Here is a 26,428-nt window from a genome sequence, read left to right as displayed (position 1 = left end):
AGTCCATGCTGACCATAATCCCAAATGAAACTAGTCCCACCTGCTGTGCTTGGCCCATATCCCTCCAAACATTTCTTATTCATATACTTTTTAAATGTCTTTTAAATGTTGTAACTTAAAAATATGTCCCCAGTCTTAAAATCCCCTACCTGAGGAAAAAAGACACCTCCAATTCACCTTATCTGTATCCCTCAGTCACCCCTCAACCTCCTATGCTGCAATGAAAAAAGTCACAGCCTATCCAGCTTCACTTTATAACTCAAACCCTACATTCCATTCAATATCCTGGTCAATCTCTTCAGCTTAATCCTGTAATTGGGCGACCAGAACAGGACACAGTATTCCAGAAGAGATCTCAGCAACATTTTATACAATCTCAATATAATGTCCCAACTCCTATGCTCAAAGGACTGAGCAATGAAGGCAAGCATGCGAAACACCTTCTTTTACACCCTATTTATCTGTGGCACAATCTTCAAAGAGTTATTTATCTGAGTCCCTGGGTCTCTTCTACAACACTACCAAATGTCCTAATTTTAATTGTGCAAATACCCTTTGTTTTATCAAGATGCAATACCTCACATTTATCCAAATTAAACTTCACCTGCCACTCCTCAGCCCATTGACCCAGTTTTTAAAATTTTCTTTGTAATCGTAGATAACCTTCTCCACTGTCCACTATACCACCAATTTTTGTGTCATCCACAAACTTACTAACCATGCTTTTAATGTTTCTCATCTAAATTATTTATATAAATGACAAACAAAAGTGGACCTGCACCAATCCCTGTGCAACACCACTGGTCACAGGCCCCTAGTCTGAAAAACAACCCTCCACAACAGTCCTTTGTCTCCTGCTGTTAAGCCAATTTTGTATCCGTTTGGTAAGCTCATTGTGAATCCCATGTCATCTCATTTTACTAGTTACCATGCGAAACGTTGTCAAATGCTTTACTAAAGTCCAAGTAAATGATTTCTACCGCTCCAGACTCATCAATCTTCTTGGTTACTCCCTCAAAAAACTCAATTAAGTTTATAAGATACGACTTCCCTTGCACAAACCCATGCTGATTATCCCATATCTTTCCTTGCTTCTCCAGTTGCACATAAACCCTATCTTTCAGAATCACTTCCAACAACTTATCCACCACTGAAGTCAGACTTACAGGTCTATAGTTCCCAGGCTTCTCCTTGTATCCCTTCTTAAATAAATGTATGAATACATGTATAACAAGAAACACAAACACCCTAAAATAGGGCAGGTGAGCATAAAGACAAGTAAGGAAGATAGTAAAATGATAGTGAAATAAAGTGAACGTAGGTTAGTTTGATCTTAGAGTAGGCTAAAAGGTCAGCACAACATCGAGGGCAGAAGGACCTGTATTGTGCTGTACTGTTCTATGTTCTTTAATAGATGCTCATGTTCAGTTTAGATGAAGTATGTTTGAAAGGTTCAAGTGGAGCGTACACACATGGGCATGAACTGGTTGAGTTGAATTGCCTTTTTTCTGTGGCGTTTTTGTTCATGGAATAATGTATGTTCCTGGCACTTCCAGCATTTATTGCCTTACCTAATAGTCTGTGAGAAGATGAACTGACTTCATGAACTGTTGCAGTCTGTGAGAGTTAGGGACATTCTTAGTGCAGTTATGAGTGAAGTTTCATGATTTTGATCAAGTGATGATGAAGCAGTAGTGTTCTAATTCCAAATCAGGATGGTATGTGACTTTGGAGAGAACTTGAAGGTAATGGTGTTTCCATTCATCTGCTGTCTTTGATTTTCTAGGAGTCATGATGGTGGGTTTAAAAAGTGTTATTGAAGGTCAATTCATCTTGAAGATTGTTTACTATGCACTTGTGCAATTGAATGTGAATGTTTAACATGACGGAGAGATGCTAAGCAGACTACTTTATTCTAGATGGTGTTGAGCTTCTTTAATGTTGTGGGAACTGTATCTATCCAGATAACTGGAGTGTATCCCTTCATAGTCCTCACTTGTGCCTTGTAGGCGGTAGCGAGCTGTGTAAATCACTGCAGAATTCCTAGCCTTTGACCTGTCTCTGTAGACATCTTTAAATAACCACTCCAGTTCAATTTCTGGCCAATGGTAAACACTACAATACTGACAGTGTGGGATTCAGAAATGGTAATGCATTGAATGTCAAGGATAATTGTTAGATTTTCTCATTGAAAACAGTCATTGATCAGCACTTGTGTGGCACCAATGTTACTTGTCCAGGGCTTGCTGCATTTGGACATGGCCTGCTTCAGTATCTGAGATATCACACATGGTGCTGAGCATTGTGCCATCATCAGCAAACATCCCCACTTCGGATCTTATGATGGAGGGAAAGTCATGGATGTAATAGGTAAAGATAGTTGAGCCTAGGTCCCTACTTGAGGAAATCCTGTATTGATGTCCTGTGGTGGAGATGATTGAACTCCAACAGCTGCAAACGTTATCCTTTTTGCTAGGTATGACTCCAACCAGCAGAGTTTCCCCCTAATTTCCATTGATTGCAGTTTTGTCTGGGCTTCTTCATGCCAAATGCAGTCAAATGTTGCCTTTAAAGTCAATCTTGCCTCACTTCTGGAACTCTGCCCTTTTATTTGGACCAAATCTGCATTGAGGATAACAACCGAGTGGTTCCACAGAACTCAAGCTGAGCATCATGTCACTTTCTTGATAAGTGCTGTTTGGTAGCTTTGTTAGTTATCCCTTCCATTGCTTTGCTAATAATTGGAGAATGAACTGTTAGATTAGTAATTGATGCAACTGGATTGTTCTGTTTTTGTGCACAAGACCACTATGGGCAAATTTTCACTTTGTTAGGCAGATGTCAGTATTGTAGCTGTCCTGTCTAGGTTCATGGCCAGTTGTGGAGCACAACTCTTTAGTTTTATTTATGGTATATTGTCAGGAATCATAACCATTGCAATATTCAATGTCTTCAACCATTGCTTGGTGTCATGTGGAATGAATCGTATCGTTTGAAGATTGGTGACTTCAGGAGGAGTTAGAAATGAATCATCCACTCAGCACTTCTTGCTGAAGATGGATACAAATTTTTCAGACTTGTCTTTTGTAGTAATGTGCTGGGGCTTCCCCATCATTGAGAGTGAAGATATTTGATGAGCCTCTATCTCCTGTTAATTGCTTAACTGTCCGTGGTCATTCATGATGATTTGATAGGACTGTGAAACTTAGATCTGACCCATTGTTTGTGGGATTGCTTAGGCTCTGATGGCATGCTGCTTCTGCTGTTTGGCATGTGGGTGGTACAACATTCTTCCCCAGATTGATGCTTCATTTTTAGATATGCTGATGCTGCTTCTGGGATACCTCCTGCATCTTTCACTGAACAGGAGTTGATGGCAATAGTAGATTTCCTTCCCTTAAGGACATTAGTGAAACAATGAATCCAATTCTGCCCATCAACTTTCTTCCACCATTCGATATGCTCTAGGCTGATCTACTTGTGTTCTAAATTCCACATTTTCATGTAAATCTAATAAGCTTTTATTAACCTTTGATTATTGCCTAACAAGAATCTACAGTATTTACCATGGGCCTTTAACATATTCAATGACTCTGCCCGCATAACTTTCAGCAACAGTGTTGCAATGTCTCTCAAGCCTCACATAGAAAAAAAATCCCCTAATTTCTATCCTTCAACGGTGATTCTCAACAGTGTTCCTTAGTTCTGAACTTACCCAGAACGACTTGATTCTTCCTGCCAAAGTGAACAACATTTTCCCACTTAGCTCGTTTGTCTTTTGACAAATTGATTGGCAAGAGAAAACAGATCCTGGTGGTATTATTCCCATTGTACCCAGATGTCTGCCCAGCTCTAAACTTGGCTCTGTGCTTTTTGTATCTTTCTTTGCTTTGAGTACACTTTTCATCTGTATGTTTTCCTTTCCCAAGGACTAATGATCCCATGTTTTCCTTTAAACTTCTGTTCTATTATTTATTACATTGCCTAATTTCTGCATTTCAGAATATCCAACGAATTATTCTTCAACATGAAAATTCTGGCATTCTATAACCACCAGATTTTCTTCATGATCATTGCCATGTTTGAATATTCCTCCAATTTCTAAGATGTTTAATTATTTAGAAAGCTGAGTCAGTTTTCTCTCCTGCTACAAACTTTCGGTCTTTAAAACCCAAGATACAACACCTGATTATTTACTTGAATTTGGCTTTTACCTCTGAGGTCATCATGGTGGCTGGTACTTTCATTTCTTAACAAAATGTAATGCATCTGACCAGTGATATATAGCAAATGTCATGTTTTGTGAGGTTAGCTATATTTTACTGTGTTCTCTGTTGAGAGTCAGATATAAAGGTACTTAACAAAATCTTATGGCTGTTCACAATTAATCCTTTGAGATGTATTAGAAACACATTTTAAGTAATGAAATAAAGAATAAAGGATAGACCTGTTAAAAGGCAACTGGAGGATAGAGTTCATGGTCTGAATATGTTGAACACCGTGTCAAGATCAGTACCCAAATACAATATGACATGTTTTCACTGATCTTCACTGTAACATTCCAGAAGGCTGATGACAGAAATGTGAGCGAGCGTAAGAGGAATATTGTGAATTAAAATAACAAACAATTAGAAGATCTTGAATTGCATCTTGCTATGCATTTGCAGGGAATGTAACAATTGCTCTTTTACCTCCTTTGATCTAACTGTCCAAGGTGCTAAACATGCCTACCAGATGAACCGCAGTTACGTTGCACTTCTTTCACTTTAGTGTACTTGTTGCTCACCATATCGTTTGCTTCACAAAGGAGATCAAAAAAAGAATGGGTGACTGATTTTTTAGAAAATCGCTCAGTCTACTGTGTGAATCCCACAACCTCTCTGATTCAGAGATGAGTTCTACCAGTTGGATCATGTTCTCTGAAACACAGGAAAGTGGCAACATAAATTGAGGGCAAGGGATTTCATCAGCGTCACTCCGAAAGCTAGTGTGCTTCCAATTAAACCTGTTGGACTATAACCTGGTGTTGTGTGATTTTTAACCTCAAATAAACTAAGTTGACTGCAGTTAGAGTTCTATATGTGGGTTGTTTTTGAGTTGCTTTCTCTGTTAATAGTACCAGTTTTCAATTTTTCTAGGTTGCGACCCTACACCATCTCTGTGAGCTTTGTCAGTCTGGTGCGTCATTCAAAATGTTAAAGAGCCATGCAGTTAATTTGGTCATATTTTATTGTATCATTTACCAGATTGTGCAATTCATAACAATTAAATTGGAAGAGTCAGTATTTTGATTGAAGTTTGTGGATCAAATTTGTGGTGATGTTAAATTGAGGGTATGAACACTGGTATTAATAAGTGTTCCATTGTATTAAATGTATGTTCTGCATTGGAAATGAAAAATTTGATAAAGTGGCTGCTTTAATTTGATTCAGAGTAAATACTGTTCACTTCAGTTCTAACCTTTACAGAGACTTAAGAAACAAATGTACTTTCAGATTTTTAGAGGTATTAAATTAATAATTGTAGTTATAATTTTCTTGGCCTTATTAGTTACTCAGTGTAAAATCGTATAATTTCATATCATATTGTTTTTACTTCAGGAAAGCTCAAGAACAGAATAAAAAAGTAGTAGTTGCTGGATGTGTTCCTCAAGCCCAACCACGGATGGACTACATTAAAGGCTTGAGCATTATTGGGGTAAGAATATTTTTCTGATACATCATTTAAAAAATTCAGCTTTTCAAGACATCATTTCACAGAGAATAGAATTCCTACAGCATAAAAAGAGGCCTTTCGGCCCATCGAGTCTGCACCTACCCTCCAAAGAGCATCCCACCCAAACCCAGCCCCTCTAAAGTATCCCTATAACCCCATTTACCATGACTAATCCATCTCGTCTGCATATCCCTGGACACTGCAAAGCAATTTAGCATGGCCAATCCATCCGACTAGTCTTTGGACTGTGGGACGAAACCGGACCACCCAGTGAAAGCCTACACAGACAAAGGGCGAACATGCAAAGTCCACCCAGATAGCCACCCAAGTTTAGAACCAAACCTGGGTCCCTGGTGCTGTGCAATAGCAGTGCTAACCATTCAGCCACCATGTCACACATAATTCTTGGCTTTTTGTGTACGCCTGGTTTGGATTTGATATCCAAAGTGTGAAAATTTAGAAGATTCGCAAATTGCGTATTGTGTCTAGAAGGAGACATATTCTTGTAGTCTTATATAAAGTCCACAGTTTATCCTCATTAATTTCAAAACATCTGTGGTTTGTGTTTTGCTCCTTTTTAAGGTCACTAAATAACTTGAAGGAAGTTTTAAATCTTCAAGTGGATGGGAGTTGGAAGGGAATGCAATATTCAGAAATTTCAAGCATGACTATACCCTCCTTCCTTCTGGATTTAATGGAAATGTACTTGACTGTGTGCAAATAACCTGCTCACCAGAGGTGATGGAATAATTTTGGCTACTTTGTATTGTTTTAAACAGAGGCTTAATATTACTGCCTCTAGCACAAGTTCCTCAGTCTATGAGAAACTTGCCAGTGAAAAGGTGGTTTGTCATAGGTACATTTAGGGTTCAGGTTGTCTAGTACCTGAACAATATTTGCAATGCCTTGTCAGTTCCTGCTAGCTAATATATTATAGCGACATATTCTGATCTTAAGCTTTCAATCAGCAACCATTGAGTTAGGTTATGATATGGATATTGTTGTGAGGCTATTGTCATCAAATGGATATTGTCATCAAATCATAGAATTCTTACAGTGTGGAAGCAGGCCATTAGGCCCAACAAGTCCACACTGACCCTCCGAAGAGTATCCCACCCAGACCCATTCCTCTACCCTACTGCTTCACATTTTCCCTGACTGGTGCGCCTAACCTACACATCCCTGAACACTATGGGCAATTTAGCATAATCACTTCACCTAACCTGCACATCTTTGGACTGTGGAAGGAAACCAGAGCACCCGGAGGGAACCCATGCAGACACAGGGAGTGTGTGCAAACTCCACACAGAAAGTCACCCGAGGTTGGAATCAAACCAGGTGCCTGATGCTGTGAGGCAGCAGTGCTAATCACTGAACCACTGTGCCAGAAGGTAATAATGAACAACATTGAAAGATTTATTGTTACTGATAATTCAGGAAAGGTAGGCTTGGGATATACCAGTCAAATTTATAATATAATTTGTGATCTGAGTAGGAAAGGTCTGCTGTTTATGCTGTGACTATCAACCCTATTATATACAGTCACACCTCACTGGGGTAGCACACTGGAAATCAAGCCTTGCTATTTCCAAAGTCATCACATAAGTTAAAGAATTTACCAAAATATACAAAATTCCCCAATTTACCTTTCTTGATTGAGGTTGACAAGATGGCTCAGCTTTCTGTACTTAATGAGAATTGCTATCCTGTTACCAATAAATAGATTATAGTTACAAGTAAATAACCATGGATTGTTGATGTATAACTCTAATATTTAAACCTGTAACCTTTTTGTAAAGTTCACCCTGCAAACACATTTAAGCAGATTTTAAAAAATCGTATAATGGATGGAGGGAAAAACTGGGCAGGCAGTTCAGTGTTCCCTGTCCACAAGGTTCGGTGAAGTCATCCTTTTGGTTTGCCAGAACTTGATGTTTGGCAATATATTTCCAGATACTTTCACTTGCAGGAGGCTCAGAGCAACTTGTTCACAGTTTGACTTATTGGCTAAAAGCCACAGCTAAAGGCAAATGGTAAGAGAAAATAAAGTGGCATTCTTCAGGCTTTTGGTATTTTTCATTACAAAAAGATAGACATTTTTCCCCTTTTGGAGGTCTGAAGGCTTCTGGGCTCTGCTGTTCAACAAAATATTCATCTATCTGGGAGTCAGTTACATAGTTGTTGACAGGTAGAAATGCCTTTTTCATCGACAGTTGGCCATCACGCCACAGAGGAGAAAGTGGGGACTGCAGATGCTGGAGAGTCAGAGTTGAAAAGTGTGGTGCAGGAAAAAAACAGCAGGTCAGGCAGCATCTGAGGAGCAGGAGAGTTGGTGTTTCAGCCATAAGCCTTTCATCAGGAATGCCGATGAAGAAGATCAATGACCTTCTCCAATCTGCCAGTGAAAGTGCCACCAGTTCTCATTGAAAAATCATAGTCATTTGATCTCTGCTACTGTACCCATTATTTCCTGCAACATCTTCCCCACTCATTTTCATCCTTGCTAACATCTGGCCCTGACTAACCCTGAATCTCTTCTGCACAGCCTACTCACCACCTCAGGACATCTCTACACATGCCCCAAAAGTAACAGTGTGTCACTTACCTTTCTCTCTTTCTCACCCACTATGTGCAGCGTTTCCTCACTTTGACCACCCTGAGCAGCTGACTGACCATGTCCAAGCTTCTGCACTTTGTTTTGCAGTTGATTATCATATTGACTGATCACTGAAACAGATTCGCCTCAGTCTGTAGATATTCTTTAACATCTAAACATATTTTTTAAACAATAAGAGGAAAAAGCTCTTAATGCAAACAACCCAAAAGCCAAGTTTCAAATTGCTCCTCAACAATTTACTGGCCTTTTACTGTAAGCCAATTCTTTAAGTTTTTAAATTAACAGATTGCTCCCAGCTTCTTGTCCTCAGGCTTTAGAGACATTTTCACGACGCTTTTCCAGGTCCACTAGCACAAACATTTCACAATGCCTTTTACGAAGCTCATCACGAGAAAGAGTGTACAAGCTGATTGATCATGTGGTGTCGATGGGAATTGCATAACAACGAACAGGAGTTCGATTCATTAAAAATGAATATTGCAATTGACAAATTGCTTTACAGTCAAATCGCATTTAATAAGTGCGCATTATAGGATAACTACCTGTATGTGTCCTTCTATCGCCCTCTTATTATTTGGGGGTCTGTAGTATACACCTGGTAGTGTGACTGGTCCTTTTTCTTTATATATCTAAGCTCAACCCATAAAGCCTTATTTGTTAATCCAATTAGCATATTATCCCGTCTCAACTGAAATTGATTCTTTAACCAATACTGCTACATGCTCCCTTTTTTATTATATACTCTATCCTCCTTGAAAACTCTCTATCCAGGAATATTAAGCTGCCAATGTTGTCCCTCCTTTTGCCAGGTTTCCGTTATAGCAACAATATTGTGCTGCCATGTATCTATCTGTGCCCTTGGTTTATCTGCTTTGTTCGTAGTTCTCTTTACATTGAAGTATGAACAACTCAACCCTATCAATTTTCTTTGCTGGGTGCTTCTTAATCTTCATTTCCTTTACTTTCCAAGTCACTGATTGCATCACCAATCCTAAATCTGACCTATCTAAGCCTACTCTTTGGTTCCCATTCCCCCTGCCAAATGAATTTAAAATCTCACCAATGGAACTAGCAAAAGCCCTTTTTACTTGGACAACCAGCAGTGTAAAGAGCACTTGCAATGTGCTGGTAACCTGCTTTTCAAAAGTACAGTAATCCCTTCTGCAATCCTTTGTTTTTAAAACAGTCGTTTTCCCACCTCCATTCACAATCAAAAATATGGAAGATATAAAATCATGGTCTTTACACTATAATCTAATCATTGAACCATCAGTTATTTTGTTCTTCATTAGTTGCATGCTTTTTCTCACATTCTCAGTTACATTGTTTTTGTCCTTTCTGTTTGGTTGATAATTTGCATTTTCCCTGTGATAGCACAATGGCATCTCATTCAGACATGCAGCATAATTCTGGGTCCCCAAGCAAGGGCTTGGATATGTCTTCCATCCTTCTTTTTCCAAAGGTGACCAGGCAAAATTATTGTTTGATGGTTTGGAATAATGCAAGAAGCAACAGTACCCAGCAGACACCTTGAATCTTCAGACTAATAAAAATGACTGCGAAGGAGTCATTTGGTGCCCAGGCTCTTGACACCTTAAATGTATGATGTTTGCCTCCGCTGGAATGGCTAAGAGTTTCTCATACTATTCCTTTGTCTTTTTGCTGCTCCTCATTTTGGTTATGCATTACAGTCCTTTTGCTAAATTTATAGGAGAGTTCCCAGTGGTATGCAAAAGTTACCTGGCTTCTCTTAAATAATTCCCCTTTCTAACAGTCTCCCCCAAGTGTGTAATGGTAATAATCAGGAAGAAAGTATTGCAGAATCAGTGGGAGAGATATCAAACCGAACTAAGGAAAATGTTGAGAGATTAGAAACTAAAATACTAAGTGAGAAATGGTGGGGTAGTGGATTGAGGGCCATTACAATTAAAAAGTGATATGTGCATCTCCAAACAAATATTTCAGTGTTCTGCCATGGGCATCAATGGGAAAGAAAGATGTGCAGTGGTTGGGGGTTGGAAATGGAAGGGAAAAAAGCCCTTATAGGTGAAGGGTAATGGAAAGCAAATTATTAAAAGTAGAGAAAAAAAACTGAAATCAGATGCCTGATGGGGACGGGAAAATATTGAATTTTTTTCAGCAGAGAGAAACAAACCATTTCTTTAAGAGTGAGCGAGAAGAAAGTTACATATAACATGGGTTTGAAGGCTGACAGTTTGTTGACATGTTTAAAGTGAAGCAGATGTGCTAAGTTAGGATTACCTTCACCCCCACATTTCTCTGTAATCATCAGATCATCCTCCAACATGTTTGCAAACTTCAGCATGATGACAGAACATTTACCACTTTCCTCACCATTCCATTTAACACTTCCCTACTGTGTCATCCTGTGCAAGCACAGAGTGCAACACCTGTCCTTTCACGTTCTTCCTCCTCATCATTTAAGCACAATGCTTCTTCCAAATGAAACTATTTTGTACTACTTCCCCAATTTAGTATACTGTACTTGATCTTTAGAATATGATGTGTACGTTGTGTAGTTCACTCAAATGTAGAGTGGATGACCACTTTGCAAAACAACAGTGTTAATTCTGCAAGCATACACCTGAGCTTTTGGTTACTTGTTATTTTAATTCTCCATCTTGCTCCCTCTTTGCTGTCTCTGTCGATGTCTCCTCCAGAGTTACAAAGAAGCTTGAAGAACAACACCCTGTCTTTTGTCCTGCTCTCTACAGCTTTCTGGATTTACCAAGAAGTTCAGCAACTTTAGATCATAATCACTGCCTCCATCTTGTCCGTACTTTTTGTCTTGCTGTCTGTTTCTTCTTGTATTTCTTCAAGTTGCTTGGCAATGAAGTCATCCACACCCTGTCTGGACACATTTCTTTATTATTCTTTATCATTCCCTTTGGTGTTTGCATCAAGAAATCTTTTGTTCGTTACTATCCTCTTCTCTTCACCTTACCGCAGACCTTTGCCTTTGTTGTTCTTGATCCCTATTCCATTCTCATGTCTTGAATAACTCTCACCATTCGATCTTGCTAAGTTCAAATGAAATAAAATTTGATTTGTTTTGATTTATTTTCATGTGTACCTAAATAAGCTTTGTTTGCGAGCAGCACAGGCAAATCAGAGTAAGCAAGGACAAACATCGTAAGGTGCTTGCACATAGTGAGTCATATAGGTTACACTGCATAGGAGGTGCCCAAATCAAGATCAACATTATTTGAAGTTAGAGAGTCCATTCATCAGTCTAATAATGGCAGGGGAGAAGCTATTTTTGAACCTGTTCGTGCATACATTCAAGCTTCTGTATCTTCTGCCTGACAGTTGATATTGTGGGAGAGCATTAACAGGATGAGAGGAGTCTTTGATGATGTTGGCAGCCTTTCTGTGGTGACTTGAAGAACAAATGGAGTCCATGGATGGAAGGTTGATCTCCATGATAGTCTGGGCTGTGCGCACAACCTTCTGTAGTTTCTTATGGTCCTGGGCAGAGCAGTTGCTGTTTCAGACTGCTATGCACCCACATAGTATGCTCTCCTTTCTTTCTGAAGTCAAAGATCAGTTATTTATTTTTGCGGACACTGAGACAGAGGTTTTTGTCATTGCACCACGCCACTAAGTCCTTTATCTCCTTTCTGTGTTCTGACTCGGCATTGATATCCGTCCTACCACACTATTGTTGTTAGCAAACTCATAGATAGCGTTTGTTTGCCATACTCTCAAATCTTGGAGAGAGAAAGGAGGTTGGAGGTTGCAAAATAATCAGTAATAAATATGTAAAACTGATGAGAGAAATAATGATGGCATATGTTACTTACAATTCAGAAAGTCTCCATAGCATTTGAAAACTTGAAACTTGAATTTATAAAAAGCCTAATTTTCAAATGTCAAAAATTGGGTTGACCACTCATCAGTTCAGGGATTTTAAAAAGAACATGTGGCCCAGTAATACATTCTACTGATGTATTTACCACAGACCTCAATCAAACAGTCAGGTTAAACCAAGGGAAGTAAGAAAAAAATTGAAGGTGAATCAACATGAGCCTCCTGTGTACATCTTCCAACTTCATGCTTAAAAGGGTCAATTGTAGAAACAGCGCACTGGTTTCTCTTCAGAAGGATGAAACCATTTTAGTCACCCGTACCTTAAACAGCTGAAAGAGGCAAATTCTGTTGTGATCACAGGAGGAATAAGGTAATAATTTTTTCATGAAGTTGATTCCACTAAACAAGTCTTATTTTTCATTTTCAATGTCTAATACATGGCTTAATTTGTAGAGAACACTGCCTTTTTATCTAGCAGTTACTGGTGTGTTATGGGATTGTTGTCAGTTCTTATCAGTAATGTTGTAAAAATATTTTTCCCTTATTAGGTTCAACAAATAGATCGTGTAGTTGAAGTCGTTGAAGAAACAATTAAAGGTGAATTAATCTTTTACATTTTGCTTCAGCAAATTAAGATGTAAATATATGTTAATATATTTTGAATTAAATCTTGCACAATATAAGTTTTATGCGCCCAAAGAAACCTTTAATTTGAAGTTAGAGGCTGACTTTGTTCATTCAATTTATTTTTCTAATTGATAATGTCTGGTTGCAATGCTTATCTTTTCATTGAGAAAGTACTGATCATTTTAGGTTTAGCTTGATATGGTCAGGTGCATTATTATAACTGAAAATAAAACTTTCAACCCAACATAAACATATATGTCGACAAAGTTTATAAAATTTTAGTTTGAAATCCTATAGCATTGATACATATTGATTTAGATGTAGCCTTCTAACCCTAACCCTGTTTCCATTTGCAAATGGCCCATATTGTCGTTAAACATAGCTTTTAAAATTCTGTCAAAAATGCTCGCGCTGAGATTGGAGAAGATCTTGCTCTCTATTGTAAAAGAGGACCAGACAAATTTTATTAAAAGTCGCAGGTGCTCTAATAATATGAGAAGAGTGCTGAACATGGTCCAGGTGTGCCACCTGAGGTCGACTCCAGGCTTGGTAGTCTCCCTAGATTCAGAGAAAGCATTTGACCGGGTGGAATGGCCATATCCTTTTTTATGTCCTGGAACGGTTTGGTCCTGGGAGGAATCTTCGCCAGTGGCAGTATTATGTAACATCCTAAGGCAGGGCTCTCACAGCATAAGGTCTGACAATTTTAGTATTGATAGAGGTAGCCGACAAGGGTGCCCTCTTTCACTGCTGCAGTTTACATTAGTGATTGAGCCATTGCGGAGGCTATCCGCAGGGACCCCCTCTAGTTGCTCCGGAAGTGTGATTGGGGGGAACAGAATACACCCTTTATGCAGACGATGTTCTTCTTTTTCTATCTAATCCGACAATATCTGTGCCCTGTTTAATACAAAAGATTAATTTCTTTGGCTCTTTCTCAGGGTATAAAATCAATTTTATGAAGTTGGAGGCCATGCCTCCGGGGGGGGTCTTGTCGGAGTACCCGATCTTGGGGGTGACATCCAGTTCCCTTTCAGGTGGTCACAGGGAGGTTTCCTGTATTTAGGAATTTTTATTACTCCAGCCTTTGATCAATTATATAAAGCTAATTTTGTGCAATTATAGAGTCATAGAGATGTATAGCACGGAAACAGATCCTTTGGTTTGACTCATCCATGCTGACCAGATATTCCAACCCAATCTAGTTCCACCTGTCAGCACCTGGCCAATACCCCTCCAAACCCTTCCTATTCATATACCCATCCAGATACCTTTTAAATATTGCAATTGTACTAGCCTCCACCACTACCTCTGGCAGCTCATTCTGCGTGAAAATGTTGCCCCTTAAGTCTCTTTTATATCTTTCCCCTCTCACCCTAAACCTATGCCCTCCAGTTCTGGACTCCCCGACCCCAGGGAAAAGACCTTTTCTGTTTATCCTATCCATAATTCTCATGATTTTCTAAACCTCTATAAGGTCAACCCTCAGCCTCTGATGCTTCAGGGAAAACAGCCCTAGTCTATTCAACCTGTCCCTATAGCTCAAATCCTCCAACCCTGGCAACATCCTTGTAAATCTTTTCTGAACCCTTTCAAGTTTCACAACATCTTTCCTAGTAGGAAGGAGACCAGAATTGCACGCAATATTCCAACAGTGGCCTAACCAATGTCCTGTACAGCTGCAACATGACCTCCCAACTCCTGTACTCAATACTCTGACCAATAAAGGAAAGCATACCAAACACCTTCTTCACTATCCTATTTACCTGCGACTCCACTTTCAAGGAGCTATGAACCTGCACTCCAAGGTCTCTTTGTTCAACAATACTCCTGAGAACCGTACCATTAAGTTATAAGTCCTGCTAAGATTTGCTTTCTCAAAATGCAGCACCTCACATTTATTTAAATTAAACTCCATCTGTCACTTCTCAGCCCATTGGCCCATCTGATCAAGATCCCATTGTAATCTGAGATAACCTTTTTTCCTGTCCACTACACCTCCAATTTGGTGTCATCTGCAAACTTACTAACTAGGACCTTCAGCATAGGGAGGCTCTACCAATATCTTGGTTGGGTAGAATAGCTCTGGTTAAAATGAATGTTCTTCCTCGTTTATTATATCACATGTGAATGCTCCCTTTAATGCTTCCTAAGCAGGCGTTATGGAGGCTTCATAGCTTGCTTAGTTCTTTCATCTGGTGTCGCAGGCGACTTCTTATTAAGCTTGCTAAATTGCAGCTTCCACAGGGGATTTGGGGGAGCAGTGTGGACTCTTCAGATTTCAAGAAATATCAATTAAGTTCCCTCTTATCCTTTGTGAATAATTGGCCTTGCCAGGACCCGAAGTCAATTTGGCTGAAAATTGAGGCCACCCAAGTAAGGTGCCTCCTTACTAATTTGTTATTTGTTGAACAAGATGAGGACTGTCATGGAGCATTACAGAAACTCGGTTAAAGCATGGAGAATGATGCAATAAAGCGAGGGCAATTTATATTAAACTTCCCTTTTTACTCCCATAGTAGGAATGCCAGGATTTCGGCCAGGATCAATGGATTCTGGCTTTAGGTTCTGGGAGGCTAGAGGAGTCACCTGTTTGGGAGACTTATTTGAGGGGGAGGTCATGATGTCTTTCGATCAGCTGGGCCAGTAATGTAAAGTGTCCAGTAGGGACCTCTTTTGTTATTTTCAGATTAGGGACTTCATACAGAGAAAAATTGACATTACTGGTTCATCGATATAAGTCTGATGTGGAAAGGAGGGTACTTTGGTCCATGAGTATTCTCTCGATCTGTACCCTCTACAATTTATTAGGACGTAGTAAACTAGGACACAGTAAATGAAAAAAAAACTATACTTGCAGAAAAAATTAGACAAACGAACACAAAGTAACAACATCGACAACATAAGCATGGATAAACAAACTTTGACAAAGAGTCAGTTAGACTCGAAACGTCAGCTCTTTTCTCTCCTGACAGATGCTGCCAGATCTGCTGAGATTTTCCAGAATTTTCTCTTTTGGTTTCAGATTCCAGCATCCGCAGTAATTTGCTTTATCCAGTGGTTAAAATACTTATCTGACTGACCCTTAACAGACACTGAAAAAGCCATTTTAGTAAGAGGACTAAATTACAACTGCCAGGAAGCGGACAAAAAAGATTTCTTAGCAGCATTAGAAACAACCCTAAAAGACAACCAACTTACAGAAGAAACCCAGCAAACCATCAGGCAGGTAAGCAGAAACAAGGAAGGAAACACACTCAATACACAAGAAAGGAAAGCATTGGAAAGACAAAAAAAAATAAAATCATTGTTATCATACCAGCGGACAAAGGATGCTTGTCAGTCGTTCTAAATCAAAGAGACTATATTGAAAAAGCAAACGCACTACTTAAAGATGCCAACACTTACCAACAGGTGCCGATAAATCCGACCCCACAATGAGAGAACCGAATCACAGCTCTACTCAAAAAACTTTAGAAATTTGGAGAAATAAATAATGTCCAAAAAATGAAACCAGACAGATCCAACACACCATGCTTTTACGGGCTACCCAAAATTCACAAACTAGGACACCCTGCCCCCCCACCCCCCCCCCCCCCCCCCCCCCGAGAGTCATAGTCTCACTACCTGGAACACTGACTTACAGATTGGCCATGGAGCTACACCAAAGACTAAAACACTTAGTAGAAGACTCTCGCCACTCCATCCACTCCACCCAAGAATTCCTGAAGACTAAAGACACCAAAATAGAGGAGGATGAAATAATTGTCTCCTTTGACCTAACAGCCTTGTTCACATCCATTAACATCAACCTGGCCAAGGAAACATTGAACTACATTATTAGAAGACCCAAAGACACATACACTAAACACCACTAACTTCTTCAACAACTACAATATCATCAAGCTAGTGGACCTATGTCTCACCACACACTTCACCTTCAACAACAAAACCTACAGACAAACCAACGGAACACCCTGATCTCCAATATCAGGGTTCTTAGCGGAGGCAGTAATGCAGAGACTTGAACAAACAGCTCTGCCAACCATCCAACCCAAACTTTGGGTCTGCTATGTGGATGACATCTTTGTCATCACTAAATGAAACAAATTAGAGGAAACCTTCATGCCCATCAATAATACCCTTACTGGTTTAAAATTCACTAAAGAAGAGGAAAACAACAACAAAACTGTCATTCCTAGATGTCACAGTAGAGCGAACAACCAATGGGGAACTTCAAACCAGCATCTACAGGAAAACAACACATACAGACCAAATATTGAACTACAAAAGCAGTTATCCCACCATCCACAAACGAAGCTGCATCAGAACATTATTCCAATGAGCCAACACACACTGCAGCATAGAGGAACTACGCAGACAGAGGAAAATCACCTATACCATGCATTCAAAACGCGTCCAGAAACCCTAACCACTGTCCTCTACATCAAAGACATCTCGGAAATGACTGCCAGACTACTCAGACCCCTTGGCATCATGGTAGCCCACAAACCCACTAACACACAAAAACAGCAGCTAATGAACTTGAAAGACCCTATTCAGACAACAAGCAAAAGTAATGTCATTTACAAAATACTGTGCACAGACTGTAACATACACTACATTGGACAAACAGGCAGAAAACTAGCCATCAGAATACATGAACACCAACTGGCCACAAAACAACATGACCCTCTCTCACTAGTATCCTTACATACAGATCAGGAAGGACACCACTTTGACTGGGACAACACATCCATCTGAGGACAAGCCAAACAAGACACGCATGAGAATTCCTAGAAGCATGGCATTCCAACTGGAACTCTATCAACAAACACATCAAGTTAGACCGCATGTACCCCCACCCAACAAAAGGAACAGGAAGTGACATCACTATAATACAAACCCAATCACACTAATAGAAAGCAGGAATTATCAGCAGTGCTTTGCCTGAGGCCCACTGAAGATGTTACTTAGCAGGATGACTAAACGTTTGGAAAGAATCTTCCAGCTCAGCGAGCAAACGTACATCCAGACCGTAGTGTCTCAAAGGATATTGAATGGCTATGCGAGATCTGGACTAAGAAATGGGAGGGCGGGGAGTGGAGATCTCATCAGAGGTATGTGACAATATTTGGGAGAATGTGAGGAAGATTACAATCTGTAATAGGACGCAGGCTATGCAACTAAAGGTTCTCCACAGGGCCTATGTGGCTCCGGAGCGGCTTGCGAAATTTAAAAATGGAACATCTCCAATGTGTCCCAAATGTAAAACAGATATTGATACTCTTATTCATTGCTTGTGGTCATGCCACAAGCTTTGTCGGTATTGGGGCGCTATAGCGAGTGTTTTTGAAGAGATTTTGTGGACTGAGGTCAGGGTAGATCCAGTGTCCCTCCTCTTGTGTCTGCTAAATCTGTCCGCTTTAGATGTGCATTGGAAGAAACTGTTGAATATTTTTTCATATTGTGTGAAACAGAACATTCTGATGAGCTGAATGGCGTGGCTTATGGAACATATCCTCCTCGCCTTCCTTACAAGTATGGTGCACCAGAAAACGGAACTTTTTTTATCGGACATGGCAGACTTTTTTGAATTATATGGATGCAGACTTGTTGGCTATATTGATTCGGGCCTTTGTGTAGCTGCGAGGGCTACACAATTCAGGTATGCCAACTGACACTCCCGGAGATGGGGAGTTTTGGTGGGGTTGCACTGAGTGCTGTAATTTAAATTAGTTCAATCTAATTTAAGTTAGTCTATTTTGTTTCATTATTTATTGAATTGTAGAATGGGTAGATTTTTTTTTCTTTAATTTGTTTGTGAAGTAGAGTAGCAGTTCGTTATCGTTATATTATAATTTGTTATACTATAAGATTGTTATACTATTTTATAGTAATCTTATAATCTTGTAAAAAAAATTCAAACACTTTTTGTTCAATAAAAGAAATATGAACAGCAGAGTTTTGGTTGATCTTAAACTAATGGAGGGTGAAATGTTGAGGGCAAGCCAGGAATGCATTGGAATAGCTTAATCAATACATAAATGAGGGTTTCAGCAGCAAATGAGCTTCAACTGGGGTGAAGTTGGGCAATGTTACTGAGGTGAAAATATACTGTCTTAGCGCAACTAGCGAAGTCAGAAGTTCATCTATGTATCAGACATGAGGTCAAGGTTGTGAACAGGCTGGCTTGAGGTCAGATTATTTTCAATAAGAAGGATGATGTTAATGCTGAGGTGGTTTGGAAATTGGACCAATAGAATGACTTTGTTCTATCCAATATTTGTTTGGAGCAAATTTCTGTTCATCCTGTTCTGACTTTTGGACAAGCAGTCTGTCTGAAGAGTTGAGACATGCAATTATGATTTAGATGTTATGACTTAGAATTGTGTGTAGTCAATGTACATGTGAAAACACTGTGCTTTCCGGCAATTTAACTGAAGTGTATCATACAGATGAGAAATGGATGTGGGGGGGCAATGAAGGTTGGACCCTTCGAGGATAAAAGGGGCCAAATAAGAAAGGAGCTGTAAAAGGTTTCAGCTTTTATTTTATATATGACTGAAGTGCAGCTTTATACGTGCCCAAGCTACAGTTCTGGCTCACTAATCTGGAATATTCTTTTGACTATCCGCTTATTGCTTTTAAAATTACTTTTCCCCAGTATTAAATAACACTGCTGTTGAGTATGAGATTTCAGTGGAGTATTTTCAGCCCTGTTCTGCATTCTAATTCTTAGATTGCACAGCAGATATGTATCTGCTTTCATAAGTTGCAGAATTCTGCTCCCATTTTTGTGTACATAACATTTTGTTTACATTTATTTATATTTATCTCCTGATTAAGGAAAAGATCCGCACTGACACATTGGTGTTCCACCACTGGTAACATCAAATAATTTATAATTCTCTCAATCCAACTATGATAGGTGTTGGACGGAATCAAAGTCACAATGATTAAGCCCTCCCATTAGTTATTTTATACACCTCACTTTTAGAGTACGTGATACACCCATATTTTTCAGACATCTTATCAAATGATAATCCACTTGAGTTCAATGAGGATTGCTCTTCCAAAGATTCTGTTAGTTGATCGTGATTCAAATTGAAAGTTTATAAAATTTCTTTGTCTTTGTGACAAAATGTATGGTTTATAACATGTTTGTGACAACATTTCTCAGCACAGAAAAGGGCTTTTTGGCCTAACTTGTCTATGCCAGTGTTTGTGAAGTTTGATCCACTTTTAACCAAAACTTGTGGTTGTAACCTAGAATATGTTGTATTGCTTGAATGTTACGGTAAGAGCATTGGTACATTAAATCAACTTTGTCTTACAGGATGGAATGGGAGAAATTTCTGAATAGGTCTAAAATACAGTACTCAATGTAATTGAGCAAGAAGTACCAAGAAACCAACATGTAGTAGCCCTGATGGTCTTATAAACAAGACTTCTTTCTGTGATCAGTTTGCATGCTGTTTCATGTGAGCACAGTATATACTAATATGGAAAGCCCAAGAAGGCAATAAAATTCTGAAGTATGGGGAGATTTCTTTTGGATACAATACGTGACAACAGTCACACTTGTAATTACACTGATAAATACAATACAAGTCAGTGAATATCAAATCTGATACTGGAATCGTAAAATGTTTAGGTTCTTTGACAAACAGGCTGATTTTGATTTTAGGAAGAAAGTCTTTGAAATGTTATAAAGCGCCTCTGCCCAGAAATGTGTGATTCAGCAAGCTTGACAAAATATAAATGTATTGCCCCATACAGAATCTGCTTTTACAATGAATTATGTAACATGCAATACTCGTTTTCTTGCCACTAGTGCTGAGCTCATTAAAATTACTAAATCACAAGGAATGCCTTCAAGCTTTAAACATTTGTCACTTTGACCTGATAATGGAAATTGTGTCTATTCCTAATTGAAGTTAATTAAAATTTACGACAAATATTGTTTTGCAAAAATGATATATTTAAGGATAATTCCTTTAAACAGTGGCGTCAGTTGAGATTAAAAGTTGTAATTGAAGAACTTTATGTTAGTTGCTTCATTATTTATTAATTATACTTTAAATGTAGTTATTACGTAAGGATATTTTCTGTTTTTTAAGTACTATGCTTTCACTTTTTGGCAAGTAATCTTGCATTACAGAAATCAATTTGCCATTGTCTTACTCGCATTTTGTGATCTGATTGAAAATGGTGATTGAGAAGCTGTTGCAATAGCAGTATTATCTCTGAAACACAATGCCGTTCTTAACAGTGACGTAGAAAGTGATTAGAATCAAAGCTAATGAATTTGTCATATTTTTTATTGTCCTGATATACAAGTTAGCTTATTTGGACTATTAAAACATGTTCATAGATAGGAAATACCACATCATAATGCTGAGTATTTCAGCGCCCTTTTGACCTGATGAATCAATCATTCAGAAAATGATTCAGTTATTTTCCTCTTGTTCTTAATTCTGCCTTGTAAATTCAACAGGTGAAAGAAGAGGACAAATTACTTCTATATTATTTATAATAGCTTTAGCTGAAGAGTTCTTATGTTTGAAGTTTGTCCTAGTATTAGAATGAATTGGGACCGATTGATCAGCACGGTTTGGGTGACAATGTTGTAAAAGAATGGTCTGTTTAAAAGGAAAAGTTGCCATTGTCCTGTCAGATTATAAAGATGCCATCTCATTAGGGAGAGATGACTGGTGGTAGTTTAACCTCAAGGTCACCATACCTGAAGCAAGGGCAGAAATTGAGAAGAAGAGTCTGTCATGGCAACATCAGCCATTGAGGGAATTGAACACACTTTGTTGGCATCACTGCACATTGCAAACCAGTCGTCAAGGCAACTGAGCTAACAGACCCTGACAATGTGATTAAAAGATAATGGAGAGTAGCTGATGCATATTTGAGCACTCATTTTAATGTTTGGTTTTTGCCCCTGCCTTTGAGCTAGAAGCTTGGGTTCAGGCCCCACCTGCTCCAGAGATGGGTCATAACACATTTGAACTGTATGATTTTAAGATATATATCTAATGCCTGCTTTTCAAGGGCTCTTGAGATTCCATGGTGGTGTTCCAGCCTCTGAGCCAGGAGACCTGATTTCTAATCCTGATTACATTTCTAAATGTGTTGATTAGAAAATATCTAAAACCATTATGTTCGGGCACTTGCACAATGGTCGTGTCCCTACCTGTCAACCAGGACACCCTGATTCAAGTCCCACCCCTGCTCCAGAGGGGTGTTATAACATCACTGAACAGTTGATTAAAATACTAAAGCCATTATGATGAAATATAAAAAGAGCCAAGGCAAAGTGCTGAGAGGACTTTTCACGACAGGGAGTGTGAAGAAGTTGGTCCCTCGTCTACCCCAGATGGAATGGATATCAACTCCCAGGCTGTTGGTGTTAATCTGGTATACACACTAGCTTTCCAGCCCACTGAGCTAATCACCCCTTTCGATTCAAGGTGTGATAGCAGACCATGTTGTTGTGGACGTGTGAAAGTCGATCTTTCTTTTTTTCACAGTTGGAGTATACATATGCTTATCCAGAGGATTCATTGACTAAGAATTTAAAAAAGGAAAACTGCCTGATACTCACCCCCAACTCCATTCATTTAGTCCATGTGTGCAGAGGCTGATTATAGTATACTATCTGCAGCTCCAAATGAGGTAAATTCGCTGAGCAAAGACGGATCAAATGAGGGACAATCCTGGCTCAGTTCTACACTTGGACACAATTACATATAATTGACAGCAGAGAAGCAGGCACTAGTTTGTACTGGTATTTACACATCACATAAACATTCTCAAATACTAATTAGCCTTTTCCATCTTGCTCATATTTTCCTTCCTTCCCTGTCCTTTTGGTATGAGGCCACCAATAAAATATGTTAACATTAATTATGTCAACCAACAAGTGGCAGTGGCAGTGCATTCCACAGTCTTGCCATACTCAGCAAAGAAATCCTGTCTAAAACTTGCATTTGCTTTGTTCGTGGCTATTTTGCATCGATGCCAGAATGTTCTGGGTTTTGAGCATTATTTTTATAGTGTACTTAAAATTAAATCATTGGAGGGCACTTCATCACTTTAGTCACTTCTACTTGAAAGTGAAAAAGACTGGGAAATTATTTTTGTTCAGAGTACTAATTCGTGTTGAAGTTGTTATTTAACAAAGGAACATGTCCTTCATACAGGTTCTCGGATGTTGTTACTAGTAAAGCTTGAATCTGCCTAGTCGTTTTAATTTGAAGGAGGGGCAATTTCAGACTTGTCAACAAGTGATCTGGGAAACTAAATACACCTGGTGAATATGCTGCTTGGTTTGTTGGTTGTGTTTTGAAACAGTTTTTAAATGAATGAGCTAGGCAGAACTAAAGTGACAGGTGACTTGTAGCACATTAGACCACTTGGACCAAATGACCTGTTTCAATTCCAATCTTAAGGAGTCCTGCTGAAACAAATAAACTTATTTAAAAAAAAGTTTGTTTTGATAGAAGGAACATTGATCATTGGTAGTATGCAGACAGCCTTGATGCAGACATGTACAAGCACACAGTGTGGTGATGTCTGAATGTAATGAGGTATGAATGTTAGCTTGGGGATTTGGTGCAGAGAGTGAGGAGATGGTGTTTTAAATTTTTTCCTTTTTCAGCTCCAGAAGTTGGTGAATAGTCGCACCTTTAATTAGGCGAGCAGATAAGTGATTGTTGAGGTTTTCAGATTGAGATGCTATAAATACAGACTGGAATTCTAACTGGTATAGGGAAGATATCGGTATTACTTAAATTTATAGCTGAACTAATCAGTTGTTGGCCTAAGTCTGAACGCAATTTTGTTAAATATGTATGGCATGGTAAATGATGGGTAGCAGATGTAGCATATGGAAACTGGAGGACGTCAGTGTGATCCATGGCAACTGCACCTGTAGTAAGTTCCTGGAGCATGAGGCACCTCAGCTCAGAGTAGAAGAGTTTGAGGCTGCAATGCATCAAGAAAGGAGAAAGTTATCTGTACATTTTTTCCAGCAAGGAATCCTGATTTGATCTGTGGTCTGGGGTAGGATGGTATGATTAGAAGTGAGGCAGTTATGACGATGCAGCAGTCACAGTGCTGAAATTATCCACTTACCAGGACCTTGCAACTTGTATGGTCAAGAGCAGGGTCCACAGGGAAAATGGGCAATCTGACCACAATTCTGTGGTGTCGGCCTGGTATGGGGAAATGGATTTCTACTCATGACATCAGCACCATACTGAAGAAAGAAAGAGCGGTAAATTTTGGATGGTCTTCACCTAAACAGCTTTGGTACCATTGTACTATGATCTTTTCACTAAGGTTGGGAGCTGCCTTTAAACTAAATAGTTGAATGGATGATTCATGAGAAGGGTGATTGAAAATAAACAAGGCAATAGTATATTGTAGCAATGAGAATAATGATGAGCAAAGTGTGATAGAAATGAATAGAATATTCAAATTTAAGAATGCGCGAGTAAATGAAATTAAATAGGGGATATGGTACTAGGACAACATTAATTACTTTTTATTAGAATGCAAGCAGCATTTGTAACAAATTGGGTTAATTGATAATGCAAGTAGAAAGAAATGAGTATGACATAGTAACCATTGCATAGGTATTGTTACAAAGTGACTATGGCTGGCACCAGAATATTCAAGGGTGTTTGACAATTTGAAAGGAAAAAAGAAATGAAAGGAAGTAGTGTGTCTCTGTTAATAAAGGATATCTGTAGCGTAGTGATAAAAGATCTTAATCAAGAGGATCAAAATGTTTTGAAATATTTTGGGTAGAGATAAGAAATAACCGAGAAAAAAAACACTGCTTAGAGTGGATTAAAGATCTCAGACAGAGTATAAATCACCAAATAGTGGGAGGCTTGTATGAAAATCAGTAGCAGGTAAATAGGATAGTGAAAAAGGTGTTTGGTATGTTTCCCTTATTGGTTTGAGTATAGGAGTTTGGAGGTCAGATAGCGGCAATACAGGATATTGGTTAGGCCACTTTTGGAACATTGTGTGCAGTTCTAGTCTCCCTCCTATAGGAAGGATGTTGTGTAACTTGAAAGGGTTCAGAAAAGATTTACAGGGATGTTGCCAGCATTTGAGGGATGGAGGATTTGAGCTATAGATAGAGGCTGGGGCTGTTTTCCCTGGCGTGTTGGAGGCTGAGGGGTGACCTTACAGAGGTTCATAAAATCACCAGGGGCATGGATAGAGTAAATAGACAAGGTATTTTCCTTGGCTTGGGGGAGTCCAGAACTAGAGAGCATAGATTTAGGGTGAGAGGGGAAAGCTTAAAAAAGGGACACAAGGAGTAACCTTTTCACGCAGAGGGTGGTGCGTGTATGGTATGAGCTGCCAGAGGAAATGTTGGAGACTGGTACAATTATAACATTTAAAAGGAATCTGGATGGTTAATAAATATGGATGAAGGCAAATTGGTAAAGTAGCCTAGAGTATGAAGTTAGCATGTTCAAGGGATAGGATTGTATGATTAGAAGTGAGGCAGTTATTATTTGTAGCTCAGGTGCCCGGTTGTAGTGGTTGTGGAAATGATCGCTGAGCTGTGAAGTTGATTTGTAGACATTTCGGCCCTGTCTAGGTGACATCTTCAGTGCTTTGGGGCCTCCTGTGGAGCGCTGCTCTACTGTGTTTTCTGGAATTTATTTGGTTCCATTTCTGCTGCTTTTAGTTGCTGGTTCCGGTTGTTTGTTGTAGTGAATGGTATATTGGGTCTAGGTCAATGTGCTATTTGTTGGAGTCCGTGGCAGAGTGCCATGCATCTAGACATTCTCCGGCTTTCCCGTGTTTAGCTTGTCCTACGATTGTTGTATTGTCCCAGTCGAATTTCTGGTCCTTGTCCTCTGTGTGTATGTCTGGTCGTGGTGTTTAGTGGCTAGTTGGTGTTCATGGATGTGGATTGCAAGTTGTCTGCCTGTCTGCCATATGTAGTGTTTTGTGCAGTCTTTGCATGGAATCCTGCAAATTACGTTAGTCTTGCACATGATGGGTATAGGATCTTTTGTCCTGGTGAGTTGTCTGAGCGTGGCTGTCGGTTTATGGACTGTCAGAGTGATCAGAGTGGTCTGGCTGTCAGTCCTGAGACATTTTTTACATAAGGTAGTGTGGCTACTGAGTTAGGTCGTGGCGTGTCCTCATTGCATTGTTTGTCTGTTAGGCATCTGTGGGGATATCCATTCTTGGTGAATACTCTGTAGAGGTGACAAGGGACAAACATTTAAGATGTTAAATAATACTTTGGTGAAGGTATATTCTTTTGAATAGAAAAAGATAAGAAAGATGTGCCATCCATAGTTAACTAAGGAAGTTGAGTATGAAAATAAAATAAACTATATAATGCTACAAAGATTGCTAGTTGTCTAGATGATTGGAAAAAAATTGTAAATTTAAATACCAAAAAAATGGGTGATGTATGAAATAGACAGAGAGGAATTGTGAATGTGGGAAAACTGTTGTGTATTTCTAGTATTACATATTTGGAAAGAAACCTAATCTGTTTTTAAATTAGATGCAAGTAGTTTTACAGAAAGGCTCTCAAAAGCTGCAAAACTTCTTGTGGTTTCAACTGTCCCCAAAGCAGAT

The 26,428-nt window shown here is 39.1% G+C and overlaps 1 protein-coding gene across 3 annotated transcripts in view; it reads left to right on the top strand.

The window, feature by feature from the left end:
• Positions 1–26,428, top strand: part of cdkal1 (CDK5 regulatory subunit associated protein 1-like 1) — a 616,294-nt gene that overhangs the window by 124,528 nt on the left and 465,338 nt on the right. For all 3 annotated transcript variants that reach the window (XM_087978607.1, XM_087978608.1, XM_087978609.1), the window contains exons 5-6: positions 5,601–5,697; positions 12,712–12,760. In XM_087978607.1, coding sequence (XP_087834733.1) covers positions 5,601–5,697; positions 12,712–12,760 — 146 coding nt within the window. The remainder of the gene's footprint in view (positions 1–5,600; positions 5,698–12,711; positions 12,761–26,428) is intronic.

This window comes from Chiloscyllium plagiosum, unplaced genomic scaffold (assembly GCF_037043375.1).
Source record: "Chiloscyllium plagiosum isolate Xiang-an unplaced genomic scaffold, Cpla_swu_hap1 HiC_scaffold_34, whole genome shotgun sequence".
Classification (NCBI taxonomy): Eukaryota; Metazoa; Chordata; class Chondrichthyes; order Orectolobiformes; family Hemiscylliidae; genus Chiloscyllium; species Chiloscyllium plagiosum.
The sequence above is the reverse complement of the archived record's forward strand: the minus strand, read 5'-3'. Positions and strand labels throughout refer to the sequence as shown.